This window comes from Oncorhynchus masou, chromosome 23 (genome assembly GCF_036934945.1).
Source record: "Oncorhynchus masou masou isolate Uvic2021 chromosome 23, UVic_Omas_1.1, whole genome shotgun sequence".
In the NCBI taxonomy this organism is placed as follows: domain Eukaryota; kingdom Metazoa; phylum Chordata; class Actinopteri; order Salmoniformes; family Salmonidae; genus Oncorhynchus; species Oncorhynchus masou.
The window spans coordinates 49224419-49246824 of record NC_088234.1 but is presented as its reverse complement, the minus strand read 5'-3'; the positions used below and the strand labels follow the sequence as shown (position 1 = coordinate 49246824).

Genomic DNA, 22406 nt, shown 5'->3' with positions numbered 1-22406 from the left:
CAAAAAGTAATTCATTATCATTAATAGATGTATCCTCTGCTTTCCTTTTTTTGTTCCAGTTTTTGACACTACTGTTGTCAATTTAGGACATTAATCTTCACCAATTTCGCTAGAAACACAGTTTGATTTAAACTCTTCTTCTTCTGTGGCTTTTACGGCAGACGACAACCACAAAATGTGCATTACTGCCACCAACTGGACTGGGTTGAAAAAAAGCTAAAAATAACCATCTAATTTAATCCACCTAAAATAAAACAATAAACACCACATTGACAAAACCTAAACCCCAAAACTCCCACGTATTCCTTCAAATCTCTATATCTCCCTTCTCAGGCTATAGGACCTCAGAGGGTGGTACGACTTGTGACAATACTCCATGCAACTCCTCCGCAGAGAATTATTTCAGTCCCAGGAACCGTTCTGCCGCACCCACAATGATATCTATTTTCATGGAATTCAAACTCACATCTACTACAGTCACCAACGCTCTAGACAACATGAAAACATCCTAACCACCTATGCTAGGGCGAGTAAAATGGTCAGAGTGAGGTGTTCTTTCATTTGTATCTGGAAGTAACTAGCCAAATTTGGCCAGTTAGCTTGCTTGACTACCGTTGTTGTGAGGTCAGAACGCTCGGATCAACCCTACTCGTCGACGGTAGCTTCCAACGTGTGCTCTGAGCGCACTATGTGAGAGAATCTGCGAATCAGCATCCAAAACGTTTGTTTGTGACGCAGATCGGGGTATGCGATCTCTATTTCAATCAGATCCTGCGTTGACACCAGGCAGGGTAGCTTGAGTCCGTTAGGTAACTGAGAAGTTGGAGTCAATTTAAAACTTTTAGCTAGTAATATAAATGGTTTGAGATTCATTACCTGTTACTTACACCAAATAAATATGGGGAACCGTGTCCCTCGTGAGGATTACGAATGGGTTTATACAGATCAGCCACACGCAGACAGGAGGAAAGACATTTTGGGTGAGTATTTTCCTTTCCCCTCATAGACCGCAATAGAAGCTAACATTAGCTTGTCAGTTTGTATTGCTGGTCATGAATTATTTCGCTTGTTAGCTATAAGTGTTCCTCTTGTCTTTCCTCAAAGCTGGCTGCTAACTAGCTAAAGTTGGCTAGCTAACTAACTATAATCCCCTTTCAGATATGCTATGTAACTAGTAGTTGCTCACTGCAGCCACGGACTAATATATAATTATCTAGCTAATGATAGATAGATAGCTAAATAATATATAACTATAATAATATATGCCATTGAACAGACACTTTTATCCAAAGCGACTTAGTCATGCGTACATACATTTTTCGTATGGGTGGCTGGCTAGTTTCCTTGTGAGGCAGGCAGGGAGAGGAGAGTTGGATAGCATCTGATCTATTTGCAACCATTCCTGTTGTTACCTACACTATTCGTCATCTAGCTAGCTAGCTAGCCAGACCAATTATTATGTAAAACGATTCTACAGGAACCCCTCTTTATACTTATATCGTCCATTATAAAGGTATGACTCAGTACATAGGCGGGAGGCGCTCTAGTACAGTAGATGGCCGTAATGCACCATAACATTGGATTAAACAAGCAGTTGTTTAATCTCATAATGATGCTCCAGTGCACAAATGCAGACACCTCACACAACCAACATCAGATAATATGTAATCATATATATATGGTAATGGCTATAATGTAAAATACAGAATCCCACACCAACCACTGATAAATCAAATCAGTTTTAATTTGTCACATAGACATGGTTAGCGGATGTTAATGCGAGTGTAGCGAAATTCGTGTGCTTCTAGTTCGACAATGCAGTAATAACCAACGAGTAATCTAACCTAACAATTTCACAACTACCTTATACACACAAGTGTAAAGGATGAAGAATATGTACATACAAATATCAATGAGTGATGGTACAGGACGGCATAGGCAAGATGCAGTAGATGGTATAGAGTACAGTATATACATATGCGATGAGTAATGTATGTAAACATATAAAAGTGGCTAGTGATTCATGTATTACATAAAGATGGCAAGATGCAGTAGATGGTATAAAGTACAGCATATACATATGAGATGAGTAATGTAGGGTATGTAAACATTATATTAAGTAACATTGTTTTAAAGTGGTTCTTGATACATTTTTTTACATGAATTTTTCCATTATTAAAGTGGCTGGAGTTGAGTCAGCATGTTGGCTGCAGCCACTCAATGTTAGTGGTGCCTGTTTAACAGTCTGATGGCCTTGAGATAGAAGCTGTTTTTCAGTCTCTCGGTTCCTGCTTTGATGCACCTGTACTGACCTCGCCTTCTGGATGAGGACAGTACAGCGGGGTGAACAGGCAGTGGCTTGGTTGGTTGTTGTCCTTGATTATCTTTATGGCCTTCCTGGGACATCGGGTGGTGTAGGTGTCCTGGAGGGCAGGTAGTTTGCCCCCGGTGATGTGTTGTGCAGACCTCACTACCCTCTGGAGAGCCTTACGGTTGTGGGCGGAGCAGTTTTCCGTACCAGGCGGTGATGCTCTCGATTGTGCATCTGTAAAAGTTTGTGAGTGCTTTTGGTGACGAGCCAAATTTCTTCAGCGTCCTGAGGTTGAAGAGGCGCTGCTGCGCCTTCTTCACCACGCTGTCTGTGTGGGTGGACCAATTCAGTTTGTCCGTGATGTGTACGCCGAGGAACATAAAACTTACTACCCTCTCCACTACTGTTCCGTCGATGTGAATAGGGGGGTGCTCCCTCTTCTTTTTCCTGAAGTCTACGATCATCTCCTTTGTTTTGTTCACATTGAGTGTGAGGTTATTTTCTTGACACCACACTCCGAGGGCCTTCACCTCCTCCCTGTAGGCCGTCTCGTCGTTGTTGGGAATCAAGCCTACCACTGTAGTGTTGTCTGCAAACTTGATGATTGTGTTGGAGGCGTGCATGGCCACGCAGTCATGAGTGAACAGGGAGTACAGGAGAGGGCTCAGAACGCACCCTTGTGGGGCCCCAGTGTTGAGGATCAGCGGGGTGGAGATGTTGTTACTTACCCTAACCACCTGGGGTTGGCCCGTCAGGAAGTCCAGTACCCAGTTGCACAGGGCGGGGTCGAGACCCAGGGTCTCGAGCTTGATGACGAGCTTGGAACTGTAGTCGATGAACAGCATTCTCACATAGGTATTCCTCTTGTCCAGATGGGTAAGGGCAGTGTGGTTGAGATGGACCTATTGGGGCGGTAAGCAAATTGGAGTGGGTCTAGGGTGTCAGGTAGGGTGGAGGTGATATGGTCCTTGACTCGTCTCTCAAAGCACTTCATGATGACGGAAGTGAGTGCTACTGGGATAAGACTTGATTGGGATAAGGATTGATTGAATATGTCCGTAAACACATCAGCCAACTGCTCTGCGCAAGCTCTGAGGACGCGGCTGGGGATGCCGTCTGGGCCTACAGCCTTGCGAGGGTTAACACGTTTAAATGTTTTACTCACGTCGGCTGCAGTAAAGGTGAGTCCACAGGTTTGGTAACGGGTCGTGTCAGTGGCACTCTATTGTCCTCAAAGTGAGCAAAGAAGTTGTTTCGTCTGTCAGGGAGCAAGACATCCTGGTCCGCAATGGGGCTGGTTTTCTTTTTGTAATCCGTGATTGACTGTAGACCCTGCCACATACCTCTTGTGTCTGAGCTGTTGAATTGTGACTCTACTTTGTCTGATGCTTAGCTTGTTTGATTGCCTTGCGGAGGGAATAGCTACACTGTTTGTATTCGGTCATGTTTCCGGTCACCTTACCCTGGTTAAAAGCAGTGGTTCACGCTTTCAGTTTCGCGCGAAAGCTGTCATCAATCCACGGTTTCTGGTTTGGAAATGTTTTAATCGTTGCTGTGGGTACGACATCGCCGATGCACTTGCTAATAAACTCGCTCACCGAATCAGCGTATTCGTCAATGTTTGACGCAATGCGGAACATATCCCAATCCACGTGATCGAAGCAATCTTCAAGCGTGGAATCAGATTAGTCGGACCAACGTTGAACAGAACTGAGCGCGGGAGCTTCCTGTTTTAGTCTCTGTCTATAGGCAGGGAGCAACAAAATAGAGTCGTCAGCTTTTCCGATAAATCCCACAAGAAGAGGTGGGTGGGGAACAACGTTAGCTAGCTATAGCTAGTACACACCGGGGTAGAGAGTCCTTCGCTCCCACTGGTCGGGCACTGGTTTCCCGCCTGTCAAGCACGGTTCTCTCCGGTACACAGTGGGAGGGAGGCGGGGGCGAAGTTCACTCTACCTCAGTGTGTACTAGCTAGCAAGGGGCGACCGGTAGACGGTGTCCTTGCAAGTGGTTACATATTATGACAGAGATGAAAATATTCTTTAAAAGTGGGGAGGATCTAATGACGCAACAACAAACATGGGTTGTTAATATGACTAGGATTGTATCCTTGGCTGCTGGATAATAAAATAAATTTGAGAACATGAGAGAGATACTGGTTTCAATGGCATACGAGGAAGTGTTTATAAAAGAATCCCCTTAACATTCCTATGGTTGGAACATGTTCAATAAAATGACAATGATGACAATTATGTTTATGGTTAAATGGTTTCAAAGGTGGGTGATGTTGCAGTGTGCAACAGGCTATGGCCCTTCTCTCCTATCTGAACGAACAGTGCCTCAAGTACAGTGCATTTGGAAAGTATTCAGACCCCTTGACTTTTTCCACATTTTGTTATGTTACAGCCTTATTCTAAAATTGATTCAATTGTTTTTTCCCCCTCATCTACACACAATACCCCATAATGACAAAGCGAAAACAGGGTTAGAAATTTTTGCAAAAATGTAAAACAGATACCTTATTACTACATAAGTAACCAGGCCTTTATGAAACTCATACGTAACAATTTTTTCTGCAGAAACACTGACGTGTGTAATATCCGAATTGTGCTGGAATTCAGCACAAGTTGAAAGTTTAGGGTTGAAAAATGGTGATGAGGATAATGTTTGAAAATAATAGTTACATCTGGAAAGTTAGTGACCACGAGATGGAAAGCACCATGCCAACGTTTAACTGCTTCGTTCTTTAACTACAATTTTAGTTTTTTCTGAGTGTCTCGTTAATTTCAGTCGTTCCTTTTGACCTGCTGGTGTCATGAAATTATTCAGTCAATAATATTTCTCAAATTGGAGCTTGTGAGTTCAAATAGACTTTATTACAAAGTAACAGAAGCTGAGCAGGTTCATGAAGCAACTCCCTTTCCAGCCTTGGCAAACACCTTTTTATATAGGTTTCATCCTTACGTCACACACATAGTAACTCCTCTTTATGATAACGATTCATCCCTTCTGGCATTTAGCCACCATTATCTTTTTGCCTTGCACTAATTTTAGCTTGGTTTCCCATTAGGGCTTAGAAACATTATGCCATAGCAATGGTACAAAAATAAACAGACATGCCCACTCCAAAGACAGGTGCATGTCTAATGGTGCCTAATGACCTAGACACACACATAGAGTGCACTTATTTTACTCTTAAGATGTCACACGTGCTGGAAAATTCCCAATACTGGTCGCTATGAATCCTATATAATAGGATTGATACACACTTCTCCGGCTTAGCCAATAGTGTGCAACTGCGTTCTGCAATTCGGGGTGTTCCTTCATTTAGGCATTCAGTAGAGTTCGACATCTTCATGGTTGTGACACATTTTTTTTTGTTGGAAAAAAGGGAAATAAAACTGAGTTTTCGCACCCACCTCCCGAAGTCCTCCTTGCTTGCTAGCAGGAGTGACACCAATATTCTGTGTCCTTCACTCTCACCTGCCGAACACCTGTCCTCACCGTCATTAACCTCTCTAGGGTATGTGGGATGCTAGCATCCCATCTGGCCAACATCCAGTGAGATTGCAGAGCGCCAAATTCAAATACAGAAATACTCATTATAAAAATTCAGAAAACAAAACATATTTTACATAGATTTTAAAGATTAACTTCTTGTGAATCCAACCACGGTGTCAGATTTAAAAAATGCTTAATGGCGAAAGCATACCATACAATTATTTGAGAACATAGCCCAGTTGACAAGTTATTACAAACAGTAACCAGCCAAGCAGAAGCGTTGCAAAACTCAGAAATGGAGAGAAAATTAATCCCTTACCTTTGATGATCTTCATATGCTGGCACTCAGAAGACATTAATTTCCTCAATGTTCCTTTTGTTTGATAAAGTCTCTTTATATCCAAAAACCTCAGTTTTGTTTGCGCGTTTTCTTCAGTAATCCACAGGCTCAAATGCAGTCACAGGCAGACACAAAATCCAAATTGTATCCGTAAAGTTCATAGAAATATGTCAAACAATGTTTATATTCAATCCTCGGGTTGTTTTTAGCCTAAATGATCTATAATATTTCAACCGGACAATAACGTATTCAATATAAAAGGTAAACAAGAAATGCACTCTCTCGGGATTGCGCATGAAAAAGCTCTGTGACGCGTCAGGGTCCACTTATTCAGATATTTATAAGAATACAAGCCTGAAACAATTTCTAAAGACCGTTGACATCTAGTGGAAGGCATAGGAACAGCAAATTGAGTCCTAAGTCACTGGATACTGTAATGGCATTGAATAGAAAACTACAAAAAAAAAACTACAAACTACTTCCTGAATAGATTTTTCTCAGGTTTTTGCCTGCCAAATAATTTCTGTTATACTCAGACACTATTTTAACAGTTTTGGAAACTTTAGAGTTTTCTATCCAAATCTACCAGTTATATGCATATCATCTAGGCCCGAGTAGCAGGCGGTTTAATTTGGACATGCTTTTCATCCAAAATTCCGAATGCAGCTCCTTACCCTAGAGGTCAACAGAACTGCGGGGAAAACGGTTCCCGACAGGCAGGGCGAAAGACAATTATATACTGGTCGCACCTGCCTCCCGCTAGCACACCAGGCGGGAGGCTGCGACACTGTGCTAGCTTGCTAGATAGCAAGCACACGGTGTCGCTCCCGCCTCCAGTGTACCGGAGGAAACTGTCTACCGGTCCAATGCCAAGGATTTTTTTTTTTATAACGAACCCAAGATAGACCAGAGCCAGTCATTTCCAATGGGAGCAAATTAATCATAGTGTGCAGAGCCAAGCTCAAGCTAGTGAGGTCTGATTGGCACGTTCTAGCATTTATTTGCATATTTCTGTTAGGCACGCCTACTCTGAAGTGTGAATGTACAATTTGCCCTTGTACACCTAAAAAAATAAAATTAACTTTGGCAAAGGGTAAAGTCTAAAAAATGCACTCTGTTTTTTACAGATTCTAGTTTTGGAAACAAAGTGTATGGAGAACAAATGTTTAATCAATGAGAAAATTAGCAGAATGTTGACCAACATCAATTTCTCTCCAGCCTTCTCCCACTGCTGGCCACATTTCATGTCCATATTTGGTAGTGAGTGGAAACGCCAACCGGATACTACAAATTTATTCATCCAGTGAAATATCTGGCACATTGTTCGGTCTGTGTTGACACTTTGTACAACAGTGGTTCCTCCTTTTTAAAGTTGCGAGCATACACCACGGGGTTTAGCGGTACCCAGCGTCATTGCTCCAGACCACCACAAGGGGGAGTTAGAGCACTCGTTATGCATTTGGGTCCCAAGGTTTTTATATGACCAATCATATCGAGTGATTTCCAAGGATGAATTTGACACTAGCCACCTGTCCCTGGTGGTTTTCAACAAAGTTGGCAGACAAAACATTACGGGGGAAGCAAATGTAATTGTCATAACGAGTCAAGCTAAAAATGTACAATTGAGAGGAATATGTTCGTTAATGTAGAGACAAATGATTGTGCATATTTTTTTGTTGAAGTTCATTTACAAAAACTTGCTAAATCGCAATTAACTGACTAGCTAATATTAGCCAGCTAGCTGGTGTTATGACACGAGTACAGTATGACATTGTAATCCGTGTTTAATGTTTTAGGGACTCCTGAGAACCAGCAAAAGAGGCTGTCGTCTTGGGAAACAGTGGTTGTAGAGAATCGAGCTAGCTAAAGCATTTACTGCAAATTGAATGTACAATTGTGTAAGTTTTCCTTGCAATGCAGCTGAAGTAACATAGCTAGCTAACTATTTACTTGCTTATTGTGTAGTGGAGGATAAAAATAACTATGGCTGTGTAGCTAGCTACAGTATGTAGCCGATCTGTGTAAAACGTTAGGTTCTGAACTAATATTCATACCAATGATCCTCAGCTATCGTAGTTGTATCCCTTTCAAGTCTTAATGGCGTTAATGAGAACCCCATATTGTAGCCTGTACATTGAATATATTCAATGATCATGTACTCTTCCTTGGCAAATAAAGGTGTGGTTCAGGTAGGAATCTGAGATTCTTTTTTAGTCGTATCAAACTCCATTTTTTGCTGTGTTTGCATGTACACTTCAAAAAACTATGCATATCTAACCCTTCATCTGCATTAATCTGAGGACACAGGATAGTATTTCAATGAGATACTTAATTTCAACCAGTGGAGAATGTGAGACGCTTTATTGAAAGGAGTTCATTATCCAGATGTTATAAATAAAGTTCAATCTGTACTTCAATGCACATGTGGTGTGCATTATAAAATGTAGAAGAAAGATGAGGTGGGGAGAGAGGTATAGAAGGGAAAGAGGTACGAACAGAGGCAGACAGTATATGATTAATGAATTACAGTGCTACCCGAATATTCTCTCAGTTCGTCTATCGGTGTCTCCTAACCAGCTTTCTGCCCCCAGTTGGACCGAAGGTTATCTTCAGAGCGGGTGAGGTGGCTGATGGGACTGGCTTTCTGAACTCACATCAAAACATAACTGCAGACGAGAAACAGTTGTTTTTCAATGTAAAACACCTCTTTAATAATGCTTCCTGATCTCTAACCTATGATCATGTTGTGCCCTCTGTCAGCCAGTTCAGATGAGGGAGGGGTTCACCGACACAGCTGATATAACCTAGAGGGTTTAGGGAGAAGGGGGAGAGTAATGAAGTGTGTGTGTGGTCTCACTTGGTGTCCACACTATGTGGTTAGAGTACTTTATGCTGAAAAACAGACACATGCAGACAAACAATGGAAGATAATGTCATTATTAGGCATAAATACCACTTGAAGCTTGACTTGATCATTTGAATCAGCTGTATAGTGCTAAGGCAAAAACAATGTGCACAGGTGTTTGGAGCATTCTGATATGCCACAGCTGGTGAGGTGTCAGGTTTGCCTCTAAGTACAGAGGGTATTATTCTAACTCTGAAATGTTGCAGATCTACCCGCAGACGAGGTAGGAACACATATCCCACATAGAAGAAGTGGATAGAATTCGACAGGGCAAGGTATCCTTCTTCCTCCAAACTGTGCACGTGAGACAGGTTCCATGTACAACAAGACAGGAAGAGAGGAAAAAGAACACCGACCAGTTTAATTACCTCTGATTATGGACTCTTTTCCCAGCAATAAAGCTTCCATGGCCTGATCCTCAGACAGTGAACATCTGGCATTATCTACATTTCACCCCTTGATCAGCTCGCACTCTGAAAGTAAAGAAAATAGCTTCTTTTTTTTTTGTAGATATGAAAACAATAACTGAGATGACTGTTCAATCTAAAGCAGCAATGTCATTTTCAGGATACGTCAATACAGCACAAAGCTTAACACCAGACTGGTATTGTGGTTGTTCATTAGGGGATGGGGAAATATGTATACAAAATAATATACTTACCAGTTGTATCTTAAAAAAGCATTGGAATTAAAAGTGAAATGTTTAACCTATTAACCTGCTTCATTATTTATGTATTACCAGTTGAAGAAACACTCAAGTTTCATACATTGAAAATTTGTCTAAGAATGAAAAAGTTAACTTTTTAGATTTGGAGACATTATACATCTTAGTACCTTATCAATTTATGATTTGTATCAATGTGGACGAGAGACGGGTGCAGAGTATTTTTGCCCAGCAATGTAACGAAGCTTGATCATTCTGGCAATGATACCTGCACCATCTACACGCTGCAAAGACTCTTCGCCTATTGAGACTTCCTTTGACCATTCTAAAGCCCCCATGGGGCATCCTTGCCTTAGTGGCGCTGACTTTCTGGTATAACTCATCTGACATCAGAATAGCATTCCCTGACAGACATTGTTCTTTCATCCTTCTGTAAACAAAGCTAACCGTCACACTGTCATGAAATATGATTATATATTGACTATGAAACAACGACGACATGGCCTGCTTATGAGTTGCCATGAAAGAAAGTTAGATTCATTCAATTGAAAATGGCTAGAATAGGCATTCGTAGCTAAATGCTTTAATTGCATGATTTATCATTCTACGGTATGTATGTAATGTTGAGGCGAAATCTGCACGGAGCCTTCACCGTGCACTGCCACTTTAAGAGCACGTGAGCAGTAAGGAAGGAGGAGATAAAGAGAGCTCATTCAGCTCTTTGGGGAGGGGCTCTTGGCTGGCGCGACAGTTTGATTGTGTGTGCTGTGCTGCAGAAGTTGTTTGTTTTCAGCGTTTGTAGTTTATAAAGTATTTAACTCAATCATCGTTGTGATCACTTTAGATCGTGGTTGTTTTTGTTTGGGACCGCGCCCGTTATGGATCGCATGGATTAGTAGCAACATTGTTGCGAAGCTTTAACATACAAACCATCGGACAGTCAGACCGTACACCGGCAGGCCTGAAGACCACAGCTAAGATTTCTCTTTCTCTCTCTTTCTCTTCCCTCTCGTTCCAGTGCTTTACCCTGCAACAGACTCTCTATTTTTCAAATGCACTTCCCATTGAAGTTCATTAGAGCTGGACTATTATTGCCCTGCCAGAAGTATTTTGATGGACATTTTAGTTAAAAGGGAGGTTGCTTGCAGGTTGTGTATTGTTATGTGAACTGTATTGAGGTGAGGTGTACTAATGACATGTGGCCGAGAAGACTGTGGACATTTTTAAGGCCTTTGTTGTGTCGATGAACACCCCCCACATTCATACCCTCTGCACTCATCCACTAGAAAATAATACAGATTATTGCAAATCCTCTGACTGGGTTCGTTCTTGTATGAAGTTGCTGTTTAATTGCTCTGCCTGTATTAGTATTATTGTATGAGGTATTCTTGTTGGGGTTACCCCTGTGCTGTGATGTGGGTTTTATATGGTGTGTATTCTCTTCTCTCCACTGGCTATCTGGTAAACAGGCTACACTCTAGGCAGTCTCTTCTGCTGATGTATGTGGGTCTGGTAGTGGTACTCTCTCTATTCTACTCTTTTCCTTTTGGCATGGTTAATACCTGCCTGGTGCCCGAACAAAATCTTTCTTTACCCCTCTCTAATAAATACCGCTACAATGTAGTACAATGTTATGAACCGACACTGAATCGTAGGAGCTATGTAAAAGTTGGACGGAAGAACGCCCAGTGCTGCTTACCTGAGATGCCATCATTGCACAGTCCTTCGGTGTCCACTATGACTTCCTTTTTGTCTGAAAGAAAGGCTGAACCGTATTGGTTGTAGCCAAACTGACACTCAAAAAAATGGCCAAATGGAGGGTGGTTGATGCAAAATTTAATTTGAGTTTTGTATTCAAATAAATTGGGGAATAAAATGCATAGAGTTTTGCGCTCTATTACAAAATATTTGATTGCAAATATTAACTATAGGCTCTTAACTACCCAATGTTTGACTGTCATTCTTAGCTTAGCTAAATGGTTTAGTCGGAGTGCGTCCTCAATGGACATTCGGGTGCTTTCGTAAATTCGCTCTGGCCATCTACTCTGATTTCAGAGCACTCTCGTCTGAGTGCAGAATAATTAATTTTACGAGCTCTGAATATGGCCCGTTGAATTTGGCCGGTGTCAATAGTCACGAACCGGCTCAAAGCCCATAACAAAGGGAGACAACGTGGAGATAAGGAGTAACAAAATATATATTTATTAACCAAAGCAACTAAGGAAAATATACAATGGTGTGTGTAATCAGTAATGTGTTTTGCATGCATGAATGTGATAATGCAAGGTCTTGAAAGGTGCCAATGCAAACAAACAAAAGGCCACCAAGAACCACAACACAATCTACAAAGGTGTCTGCATGGAGAGAGTCTCCATGAATGTGGAAGAGGTCCATTTATTCTGGGACACACCTGGCCCAGGTGTTTCCCATGTCGCTGACGACCCTCCCCAACTCCGCCCACCGGCATCCTAATAAGGAAACAAGAACAAAGACAGAATACGACAGACAGAATGGGAGGGTCGTCACAGGAGTAACAAAACATATTTATTTAATAAAGTAAACTAAGTACAATATACAATGGTTGTGTGTGTGTGTGTGTGTGTGTAATCAGTAGAGTAAGTGAGTGTTTTGCATGCATGAATGTGATAATGCAGGGTGTTGAAAGGTGCCAAAGCAAAACCAAAAACCACCAAGATACAAAATCTGTAAATGTGTCTGTGTGGAGAGAGTCTCTTCCATGAATGGGGAAGTGGTGTATTTATCCTGGGACACACCGGGCCCAGGTGTTTCCCATGTAGCTGACGACCCTCCTAACTCCACCCATCGGCATCCTAATAAACAAACGAGAGAATACGGCAGACAGTGGGAGGGTCGTCACATCTCCCCCCCATAAAACTGGGGACCAACAATAACCCCAGAACAACATACCGGCCTCTGCTATTTTCAATCATTCAACTATGTAGTGTTCAGCGATCTTCAACAGCTGTTCTTTAGTACATAATTCTAAACAGTTCCTCTAATGGAAAGCGAATGAACTCATCTACAGAAGACGCCATAGTCACAAGTAAATAATCTTGCTCAACCCCTCTGCTGAGCACATCAGACCACACCCAGAGAAATGACAATCACCCTGAGCACCACAGAAGAGATGAGATACGGAGCTTCCCCAAAACCTACAATAACTCAACCCTAGTCTTTGTGCGGATTTGCGGTGGGTATTTACACACTGTAGCCCGCTGGCAAGGAAATAAAACTCCCCAGCATGCTGGCAAATTCTACCAAGCCACGGATGTGCCCCGAGACACCTGCTCAGTCCAGACACCACACAAAAAAACATTATCCATGCCCAACATATTCCAAAAATGAAACGTCGCTAAGCCTATCAGGGGAAAAAGGCTATAGCTCCGGGTAGCAAGTTCCACTACCCTACCCAAATCTCCCACCAAGGTACACAACCGATTTACTCACATCCTCAGACCAATGTCCCGACAGAAAGTAGAAGAAGAGTTTCCAGGCTGGGCAGGGCCTGGAAACTAACCATTAAACTCCAACTGCAGCACACAAACCAAAACAACAAAGGCAACCAATACTGGGCCTATCAAACTCAAAACAAAATATGCAAACCAAACACATACAGAATTTAACATTACCGCCACGTTCTCCCAAACCAATACGTTCAAAGATCCCGGATGAGCTCCCACTTGTCACGAACCGGCTCAAAGCCCGTAACAAAAGGGAGACAACGTGGAGATCAGGAGTAACAAAACATATATTTATTAAATAAAGTAAACTAAGTACAATATACAATGGTGTGTGTAATCAGTAGTGTAAGTGAGTGTTTTGCATGCATAAATGTGATAATGCAGGGTGTTGAAAGGTGCCAATGCAAACAACCAAAAGGGCCACCAAAATACACAACAAAATCTGTAAAGGTGTCTGCATGGAGAGAGTCTCTTCCATGAATGGGGAAGTGGTGTATTTATCCTGGGACACACCGGGCCCAGGTGTTTCCCATGTACCTGACGACCCTCCCAACTCCGCCCACTGGCATCCTAATAAGGAAACAAGAACAAAGAGAGAATACGGCAGACAGAGTGGGAGGGTCGTCACACAATAAACATAGGCAACAACAAAAAAAAGCAATTAAATTGTTTCCAGCAGCACAGTTAGTCACCAACGCTTTGGTTAACACAAACTGCCTAACCAGCTCTGCTAGGGCGAGTAAAATGGTCAGAGTGTTGTGTACCGGAGTTCTGCTTAGGACTAGCCAGCTAAGCTAGCACACAGTGTCCTTTGCTCCTGCCTGCCGAACACCTGCCGTTGTTAACAGACCTGCAGGAAAAGTGAGCCCGACAGGCGGGGGCAAAAGGCACTATTTACCGGTGTACAACTAGCTAGCTACTGTTGTCACCGCTTCTTCTGTGGGGCTTATTGGCGGCTGGCATCCACCGTTATTGTGCATTAATGCCACCTACTGTACTGGAGCTCACCCGCCTGGAAGTATAAGGAGGGGTTCCTGCAGATAAAGGGAATGCCCACATGCATGAACGCCCAAATTGCGGGTCGCAATTGCACACTTCTCGGCTCAGCGGCTCCAATGAGACATGCTCCGACCAACAACTGTCTGTTATATATGCACAAAGGAAAGTAGATCACGCTGCAGGCAGCATGGAGGAGAACAATATGTTTAGAACTGATAATTAATTGTAAGAATGAATGCTATAAGAATGAATGCTATAAGAATTAATGCTATAAATTGAATGTTATAATGGACACATGGGGGGATACAGTTCACAAACGATATTGTGCTTATCACCCTCACGGCAGTCGAGCAATGCATTTCGCCAAGAGTTGTGCAAGATCTAGTCCGATTGCGGCCACACCCAGACCTCGTTTCAAATGCATCAAGAAATAATCTTATTTGTATGCCTAGCAATCAACACGTTTACAAGCATCAGTCACAAAATGACAGCTCCAGACTTTTAACAAGCGCATTCGCGAAAAAAGCACTGTCGTTGCACCAATGTGTACCTAACCATTACCATCAACACCTTTCTTAAAATCAATACACAAGTATATATTTTTAAACCTGCATATTTAGTTAATATTGCCTGCTAACATTAATTTATTTTAACTAGGGAAATTGTGTCACTTCTCTTGCGTTCTGTGCAACAGAGTCAGGGTATATGCAGCAGTTTGGGCCGCCTGGCTCGTTGCGAACTGTGTGAAGACTATTTCTTCCTAACAAAGACAGCCAACTTCACCAAACGGGGAATGATTTAACAAAAGCGCATTTGTGAAAAAAGCACAATCGTTGCAAGAATATACCTATTCATAAACATCAATGCCTTTCTTAAAATCAATACACAGAAGTATATATTTTTAAACCTGCATATTTAATTAAAATAAAGAGTCAGCGTATATGCAACAGTTTGGGCAACCTGGCTCGTTGCAAACTAATTTGCCAGAATTTTACGTAATTATGACATAACATTGAAGGTTGTGCAATGTAATTTAGATTTATGGATAACACCCGTTAGATAAAATACGTAACACTTTCCCCACCCTGTGAAGTTCATCATAACTTATTTCAGCTGTAGCCTAATCAACTGCATCCACACAACATATCATCGTGTGACTCTGAAGTTTACTTCAATATGATGGTTATTATATAAATATTTGCGCATAAGCATTTACACCACTATTTCTCGCTAACCTATTCACCTGACCACTTCTTGGGAATTCACAATTCCTCTGGGGAGAGAGAATCTGCGAGAAATCTGAGTAGTCGCCAAGACAAAACAGAGCCATATTTGCAAAATATTTACCATAGGGCTATTTCTGACAGTTCCTAGGAAACCAAGTTTTGTTTTCACTTCTGGAGTAATGATTATGAAATCTGCTTTACCTGTTCACCTGACCAGATCTGGGAATTCACAATTCCTCCGGGGAGAGAGAATGTGTGAGAAATTTGAGGAATCTCCAAGACAAAACAGAGCCACATTTACAAAATATTTACCTTAGGGCTATTTCTGCCAGTGCTGGGAAACAGCTTCATTTTCACTTCTAGGAAATCATACTGTGCTTTTATTCATATTTCAAGAGTGCTTAGGTTTGTATTGTTGTATTACTTATTGAGAAGGCGAAGCCATAAGGACTGCAGTTAATATAGGGGACAACAACACTGATAAACCCTAAAATACATCACCAGACTGCAATACTAGCCAGTATCCACCCCGTCTCAACAGTAGTAACTAGCAGTGTCCCTCTGTGCCTCCTGGTGCTGCTGTACAGTCATGGACAAAAGTTTTGAGAATGACACAAATATTAATTTTCACAGTCTGCTGCCTCAGTTTGGATGATGGCAATTTGCATATACTCTAGAATGTTATGAAGAGTCATCAGATGAATTGCAAAGTCCCTCTTTGCCATGCAAATTAACTGAATGCCCCCAAAAAAAACATTTCCACTGCATTTCAGCCCTGCCACAAAAGGACCAGCTGACATCATGTCAGTGATTCTCTCGTTAACACAGGTGTGAGTGTTGACAAGGCTGGAGATCGCTCTGTCATGCTGATGGAGTTCGAATAACAGACTGGAAGCTTCAAAAGGAGGGTGGTGCTTGGAATCATTGTTCTTCCTCTGTCAACCATGGTTACCTGGAAGGAAACGCGTGCCGTCATCATTGCTTTGTACAAAAAGGGCTTCACGGGCAAGGATATTGCTGCCAGTAAGATTGCACCTAAATCAACCATTTATCGGATCATCAAGAACTTCAAGGAGAGCGGTTCAATTGTTGTGAAGAAGGCTTCAGGGCGCCCAAGAAAGTCCAGCAAGCGCCAGGACAGTCTCCTAAAGTTGATTCAGCTGCGGGATCGGGGCACCACCAGTACAGAGCTTGCTCAGGAATGGCAGCAGGCAGGTGTGAGTGCATCTGCACACACAGTGAGGCAAAGACTTTTGTAGGATGGCCTGGTGTCAAGAAGGGCAGCAAAGAAGCCACTTCTCTCCAGGAAAAACATCCAGGGACAGACTGATATTCTACAAAAGGTACAGGGATTGGACTGCTGAGGACTGGGGTAAAGTCATTTTCTCTGATGAATCCCCTTTCCGATTGTTTGGGGCATCCGGAAAAAAGCTTGTCCAGAGAAGACAAGGTGAGCGCTACCATCAGTTCTGTGTCATGCCAACAGTAAAGCATCCTGAGACCATTCATGTGTGGGGTTGCTTCTCAGCCAAGGGAGTGGGCTCACTCACAATTTTGCCTAAGAAACACAGCCATGAATAAAGAATGGTACCAACAAATCCTCAGAGAGCAACTTCTCCCAACCATCCAAGAACAGTTTGGTGACGAACAAAGCCTTTTCCAGCATGATGGAGCACCTTGCCATAAGGCAGAAGTGATAACTAAGTGGCTCGGTGAACAAAACATTGATATTTTGGGTCCATGGCCAGGAAACTCCCCAGACCTTAATCCCATTGAAAACTTGTGGGTATTCCTCAAGAGGCGGGTGGACACACAAAAACCCACAAATTCTGACAAACTCCAAGCATTGATTATGCAAGAATGGGCTGCCATCAGTCAAGATGTGGTCTATAAGTTAATTGACAGCATGCCAGGGCGGATTGCAGAGGTCTTGAGAAAGAAGGGTCAACACTGCAAATATTGACTCTTTGCATCAACTTCATGTAATTGTCAATAAAACCTTTGACACTTATGAAATGCTTGTAATTATACTTCAGTATTCCACAGTAACATCTCACAAAACTATCTAAAGACACTGAAGCAGCAAACTTTGCTGCGCCACTCGGGGGGGCCCCGTCCAAAACTTGTCTAACTGGTTTGGAAGAGAGGGTGGTAAGTTCCACATTTCACCCATTCTCCATCGGCTGAGAAATCAAGATGGTAATAAGGATGACAGTTTTTTTGGTGTTGCTTACCTTAACCCATATTGGTGAAATTCTAGTTAGGTGGTACATAACCTGATAGGCCTGCATCAACCTTCCACCCATGTCCCAGACTTGACCTCCTGTATGGTTTGTTCTCATGAATATGGCATGTTTTTCAGGCCTATGTCATTTGAAGGCCAATTAGCCCGCTTAATGTAGTTGGCAATAATTACTCTAGGCCTACAGTGACTTACAAGACTTTGATACTAGCGGAGAGGCATTTCATTATTTTGATACTAGGTGATAACTTTGATCATGCTGTAGGCCAAACCATCTTCTTTGATTTTGTCACTCATTGGCTGGGCCCTAGTGGACCTTGGCCTAACCTGAAACCACCCATTGTGCACATTAGGTTACTTTTTAGTCAGGAGAGATTTAAGATAAGTTCTCAAGGTGACATGACATTGTCACAAAATGTAAATTGTGACTTGCAGACTGATTTATTTGCAAATTGAGGGTGGATTTGGTAATCTTATTTGCATTGCCCTTATTCTTTAAAAGTACATGAATCATTGTGGTCTCACGTCCTGATGTGGCTGCCAGTCAAATAAGATACCAGTATAATTTAGTGCTGTTTTGAATGGCAATTGCCAGACTATTCCTGCAGGCACTTTTTTATTAATGGTGCTTGTGGTTGACAGTTTGGTACCTCTGGGCCTGTCCTGACTGAGCTTTTTAAGGGACCATTTGACAGAAGTAGCAATGATGCAAAGCTCTAGGGCTTGAGGGCTTGCAAACAATTACAAATTGTAGGAAATGGCTGATAGTCTTTATATTATGATTGTAACAATTTAAAGTTATGAATTAGAATGACATGACGTAAGGAGTTGTGTATCAGTGTTTTTTTGATTAGTGCTTTGTCAAATAAGTAGGCTCCGTTTTAAAAATAAATTAACCAAAATGGTATTCTTTCTCTTCTCTAACAGCAAAGTACCCCGAAATAAAGACCCTAATGGGGCCTGATCCCAGGCTGAAGTGGATTGTTTGCATGATGGTACTCATCCAGTTTTTAGCATTCTATCTGGTCAAAGACCTAGACTGGAAATGGGTCTTGTTCTGGACTTATGCCTTTGGCAGCTGTATCAACCACTCCATGACTCTGGCCATCCATGAGATCTCCCACAACACAGCGTTTGGCAACAGCAGGGCCATGTGGAACCGCTGGTTTGCCATGTTTGCCAACCTGCCCATCGGGCTGCCGTATTCTGCCTCCTTTAAGCGCTACCACCTGGACCACCACCGCTACCTGGGAGGAGATGGCGTGGACGTGGACATCCCCACTGAATTTGAGGGCTGGTTCTTCTGCACACGCTTCCGTAAGTTTGTCTGGATCATCCTTCAGCCTCTGTTCTACGCCATCCGCCCTCTCTGCATCAACCCCAAGCCCATCACCAGGCTGGAGGTGGCCAACGTGGCTGTGCAGCTGTCCTTCAATGTGGCCCTCTACTGGCTGTGTGGAGCCAAGCCTGTGGTGTACATGATGGCAGGTTCCTTGCTGGGGATGGGCTTGCACCCCATCTCTGGACACTTCATCGCTGAGCACTACATGTTCCTCAAGGGCCATGAGACATACTCGTACTATGGCTCCCTCAACCTGCTCACCTTCAACGTGGGCTACCACAACGAGCACCACGACTTCCCCAGCATCCCAGGACGTAGGCTACCTCTGGTACGGTATAGCTGTTGAAAACATTGGGGCTTTATGGAGAGGAAAGACATGTTATCAAACCAATTTTAGCATTCTAACTGTTAAATAAACAATAGGCAATTGGTATTTGGGGGCAGGGGCAGACAGTTCCATAGCTCCTTTAATGTAATGAAGTGCTTAGTAATGAACTTTTATTTGTATACAGCTTACATTTGCAGCCAGAAGTACATGGTGAAACAGGTTAAGTAATAAAGAAAAGGGTAATAAAAATAAGGATATCTGTAAAACAACCATATTCCTCCAAATATGTTTAGGCAGACTGTTCCAACGTCTAGGCTCAGCAGAAAAGCATTTGACTTTAACCTCTAGCTCTATTTCATTGCACATTCTATGTTTGGAGATGTAAATGATTTAAAAGATTACCATTGTACAAAGAACGTCTAGCCTATATGTTGGTTTGTGGGGAAAACTGTTGCATTGAGTATTCTTCTGATTCAGGACGCTGCAATTTTGCTTTGATTGGAACTTAGAGAAACACTTGACGATGCAATATATATCAATCACCCCACCATCTCCTTGTTGCAAAAAATTCTAATAGTTTTCCTAATTTCAGTTTGTGACAAAACAAGCAGTCATTGTGTAGAGAATCCCTGTACCATCTAAATCACTGAAATATATTTTATATAACCGAAAATATTGTATTTTCAGCTGTTTAAAGCAGCTGTACAAAACCGAAAGTAAAAGATGCAAAAACTACATTTAAGAATGGGCAGCATAGAAATAGCACAGACAGAACAAATTTACCTAATTAGACTTGCTTTCATTGAGAATGACAGCTCTAGAACTCAATTTATGTGGATTTTGTCTAGTCGACCCAAAAAGGCACATATTGCAGCTTTATGCTGAAGACAGTTTGTTTTCTCCCTTCACCTAGGTGAAGAAAATCGCATCGGAGTACTACGATGACCTGCCCCAGTACACATCATGGGTGAAGGTCCTGTATGACTTCATTATGGACGACCGGCTCAGCCCCTACTCTCGTGTGAAGAGGAGGCTAAAGGGAGATGTCAAGCTGGAGTAAATCCTTCCCCTCCCTCTCTCGTACTCTAACAAAAAAACTGAAGTAAATTGACACCAGCCCCAATTAACCACCAAGACTTAACAGCTTTTGCATATTAATAGACATTTGAACAGAATGTGTAGTGTCTGTGGACAGTATGTGTGACATGTATGTGTTAATGTTTTCCTCCTCAGGAACAACTGAAAGGGGTGATGGAACATGGTTATATAGTCTTCTCTAGCAGAATTACAACCATTACTGCTTGCATTCCAATTAGTCCTTATTGCACAAGATTGTCATTTCTCCTATTTGTTTTTCCTGAAAAGCCCATTTATTGCAGTTGTGGTCATTTTAGAAACCTGTAATAGGGATGACGGCAAGTCTGAATATTTTTCTATTCACAAATTTTTATTTTTAATTTATATGAAGAATTTAACTCTAGATTACTTAGGAGTTCAGCATCAGTTGCTGAATGTGTTGAATATTTGAGATCCTGTTTGTATAGTTTATTTTATGATCAGTTTTATTTAATCTCTTTGAAAGCGGTGTAGCAATATACAACCATATCTTATTGTGAAAAAGTTTTATTGGAAAGGGTGGAGGATACTCTTGCACCAGTTAGGAGATCAGGCCACCTAAACAGTTTTTTGCTGCTTTGGGGGGTTGAGAAGCCTAGCTTATCACTTCTCTTACGTGTCTACTGAGGCGAGTTGCAAATTCCATGCTAGAAATGTTATGTTCTCATTTCACTCGTAAAATATTAAGTTCTGTCCTTTCTTGTAGACTACTACACTTACCATATCACAGTGTGTGTAGAATGAACATATTGGCTAAAGTTGAGCTTATTTTAGCTCTTTTTAGATTGGAGTGTCATTTTGTATTGTGCTTGCCAACACCTCTGTTCAATAGCTGATTGTCTGAATCAGTTATTGCTCCAATTTTACATTTAATTTGACACAAGGGGGAGAAAAAATGGTATTAGATCAAACATTCACTTGTTTTGTTTAATTTATGTTTGCCCTTTTATGGAAAGACAATGTGGCCTTAAATGTGTAAATTACTGTAATGCAGATGCTGCGTTCATATCTTGTCAGATGGTGGAAATACAAAAGGACTAGCCTCTAGCTTATGTATGCTCTAAACACCAACTTGTCAGGACTTAAGTGTGAGGGTTCTCCTTTTATAAAAACTCAAAATGCACATCGAAAATCTACTGAATGTTAAAGCAAATTTTGTTTTTAGACAATGAGTCTTTCAACAATCACTATTCTGACAGTCTCTTATGGAAACCCAATCAAAGGCCAAATTAATTGAAACCAAATCTAGGTAAGAGTAACTCTTAAGTCTGTCATTTGTTCCATGTACAGTATGATTGTTGTTACAATTCCACTAGATTCTCAAAGTCTTGATTATTTCCAATTGTGTCCTTAACATTTGCAATGACGTAAGTAGCCTAATTTGTGAGACAAAATAGCTTATTTTAAGATGATTGACCTCAAGAACCGGGCCACACCCTTAGTCATTGAGTTTGAAAGCCTTTCAAATATGTCACTTTAAAGTAGCTACCACTGAGGGAGAGAAAGCCAATTGGTGTATCACATAGCCAAACCATGATGTGGATAGATATTGTCCAAAGTGGATTGGAAACTTGCTGACATTGGTGCTGAATCACAAATTGACCCTTATACTCTCCATGTAGACCTGGAATGGTTATAGTTCCATCTTGCCCTCTGATAGGTGTGGAGGGAAATTAGGTCTATTCGATATGGCCACACTTATCCAATCTATTACAGATGTACCTAGGGTTGATTTGCGATTCAGGGGGCCTCTGAAACAAGGTAGAGGGGTTGTTGGTTACATCTACATCAGTATTAAACAAACTGAACTCATGCTAAGGGTGAAATAAATGTTTATATTCTCAACTCAAACATTTTAATTTGGAATATTCTGCAGCAAGAGTCATGATTGCATAACTGCATCCAATATGATTTTATTAAACTAATTGACCTTGTTTTGTCTCATCCTTT

At 41.8% G+C, this 22406-nt stretch overlaps 1 protein-coding gene across 1 annotated transcript; it reads left to right on the top strand.

The window, feature by feature from the left end:
• Nucleotides 1-370: 370 nt before the first annotated feature.
• On the top strand, nucleotides 371-22390 carry LOC135510985 (sphingolipid delta(4)-desaturase DES1-like). Its single transcript, XM_064932382.1, has 3 exons — nucleotides 371-980; nucleotides 18598-19340; nucleotides 20254-22390. Exons 1-3 carry the CDS (start codon nucleotides 899-901, stop codon nucleotides 20398-20400), a joined length of 972 nt encoding a protein of 323 aa, XP_064788454.1. The 5' UTR covers nucleotides 371-898; the 3' UTR covers nucleotides 20401-22390.
• The last annotated feature ends 16 nt before the right edge of the window (nucleotides 22391-22406 follow it).